The sequence below is a fragment of the Microtus ochrogaster genome, chromosome 2 (assembly GCF_000317375.1).
Source record: "Microtus ochrogaster isolate Prairie Vole_2 chromosome 2, MicOch1.0, whole genome shotgun sequence".
Lineage (NCBI taxonomy): Eukaryota > Metazoa > Chordata > Mammalia > Rodentia > Cricetidae > Microtus > Microtus ochrogaster.
The window spans coordinates 16378699-16380510 of record NC_022010.1 but is presented as its reverse complement, the minus strand read 5'-3'; the positions used below and the strand labels follow the sequence as shown (position 1 = coordinate 16380510).

The window sequence follows — 1812 nt, the reverse complement described above, 5'->3', positions numbered from 1 at the left end:
CTGTAGACCAGGCTGGTCTCGAACTCACAGAGATCCACCTGCCTCTGCCTCCCAAGTGCTGGGATTAAAGGCGTGCGCCACCACCGCCCGGCCGAGTTCTCATGTCTTAAAGCATTGGTTTGTCTTTGTAATCTGCTCAGAACAAAGCCTTAAACTCAGCCCTAGGTACTCCTGTGCCATAGTTGGGGTGTGTGAAGTTCTGTGTTTCATATTGGGAGGTGGCGCAGACATGCACACCCTAACTGCAGTGCTTTGGTTTGTAGCAGGACTGCATTAAGTGAGAAGAAGCCAACCGTGAAGGCAAAGTCACCTGAGAAAAGCAAACCAGATGAAAAAGATCCAGAAAAATCACCCACCAAAAAGCAAGAAGGTACATAAGTGGCTGGAGAACCTGCTTTCATCCTGGGGACAGCAGCCCACTCCAGGACAGGCCTGTTGGCCAAGGCCTGCCTTGATGGCTCCACCCACTAGGATAGCCCAGCTCTTTATGGTCCAAGCTCTTTTAAGTTGTAGTTTAGGTGAGACAGTGTTCTGCCTGCCAGCTTTGTGGCCATCAGCTTAAGGAATAAATATAAGGTGAAGAATAGATAATTTTAACTGAAAAGTAAAGGTGTGGAAATTTGCTTGGGGTTTCTAGAAAGCACTTGCCTGAACCAGTGAACTAATGAGGGAGGGCCTTAAGACATCAGCAGAGAAATCTGCTCACTGTGTACGAACTGCTTTGTTAGCCTTATGCTTCTGAGACTTGGAGAAATAAGAAAGACAGTAAGCCATGGCAAAGCCTGGGTGAGAGGTGGAGTATGAATGCTGCATCGCACTTGTGACAGGGCTGGGGACAATAGAGGAGGGGAGGTAGGCAGAGGAGGAGGCCATGGACAAGAGGAGCAATGACAGACAGTGAAGGGCCACAGTGTGCAGGCTTTCCACCCTGATTGTGCACATTCTTGTTCCCACCTCTGACGGCATGCACGTGCTGTACCATCAGTTCCTGAGGAAAAGTACCTGACCCTAGAAGGCTTTCACAAATTCGTCATTGACAGAGCCAAGCAAGATATCCGCAGTGTCTGGAGGGCAATCTTATCCTGTGGTTATGACCTTCATTTTGAGAGGTGAGAAATGGGCCTTCCTCTAGGTTGAGTCTGGGATAGAACTGGTTTTGGCAGGTGGATATCTCAGCTGTCATCCTGCTGAGGGTCTGCTCTGTCTGTGATGCTCTAGCCTTCAAAGCTACTCCCTGAGTTTACGTGATTTTCAAGTGACTTTTTCGTACATGTTTGAAAACAGACTGTTCTTTTCTTTCAAATCTTGACTTCTTGGTGCCATTACACACATGGCTGAAATAGCAGACACTTCCCCATGCAGTTCTGGAGGGTACCTGGGGCCTCCAGTGACCAGCACATGGTACCCTGCTCATTTCATCTCACTCAACCTTTCTCTGTCCTTGTATGACCTAATTTCTGCTTGCTTGCTTTTCTTTTCCTTCCCTCCCTCTTTGTTTCTTTTTATTTATTTCTTTTCAAGACAATGTCTCACTATGTAGCTAGAGCTCCCTTTATAGACCATACTAACCTTGAAGGCATAGAGATCCATCTGCCTCTGCCTCCTAAATGCTGGAATTAAAGGCATTGGCCACTATGCCTGGCTTTAATCTCATTTTTCTTAAAGTGACATCAACCCTGTTGAGTTGGGGCCCACTTGTTGGATGAGGTTTCTCTCCCACCCTGTCCCACAGTCATTCAGTCCCAAAGAAACACACAGAGGTCTGAGTTATTCATAAACTGATTGACCTATTAGCTCAGGCTTTTTTAAAAA

The 1812-nt window shown here is 47.0% G+C and overlaps 1 protein-coding gene across 1 annotated transcript in view; it reads left to right on the top strand.

Annotated features, from left to right (window-relative positions):
• The window catches only part of Hectd4 (HECT domain E3 ubiquitin protein ligase 4), a 198724-nt gene that overhangs the window by 179988 nt on the left and 16924 nt on the right, over positions 1-1812 (top strand). The window contains exons 64-65 of the mRNA XM_013349655.2: positions 264-370; positions 986-1109. Coding sequence (XP_013205109.1) covers positions 264-370; positions 986-1109 — 231 coding nt within the window. The remainder of the gene's footprint in view (positions 1-263; positions 371-985; positions 1110-1812) is intronic.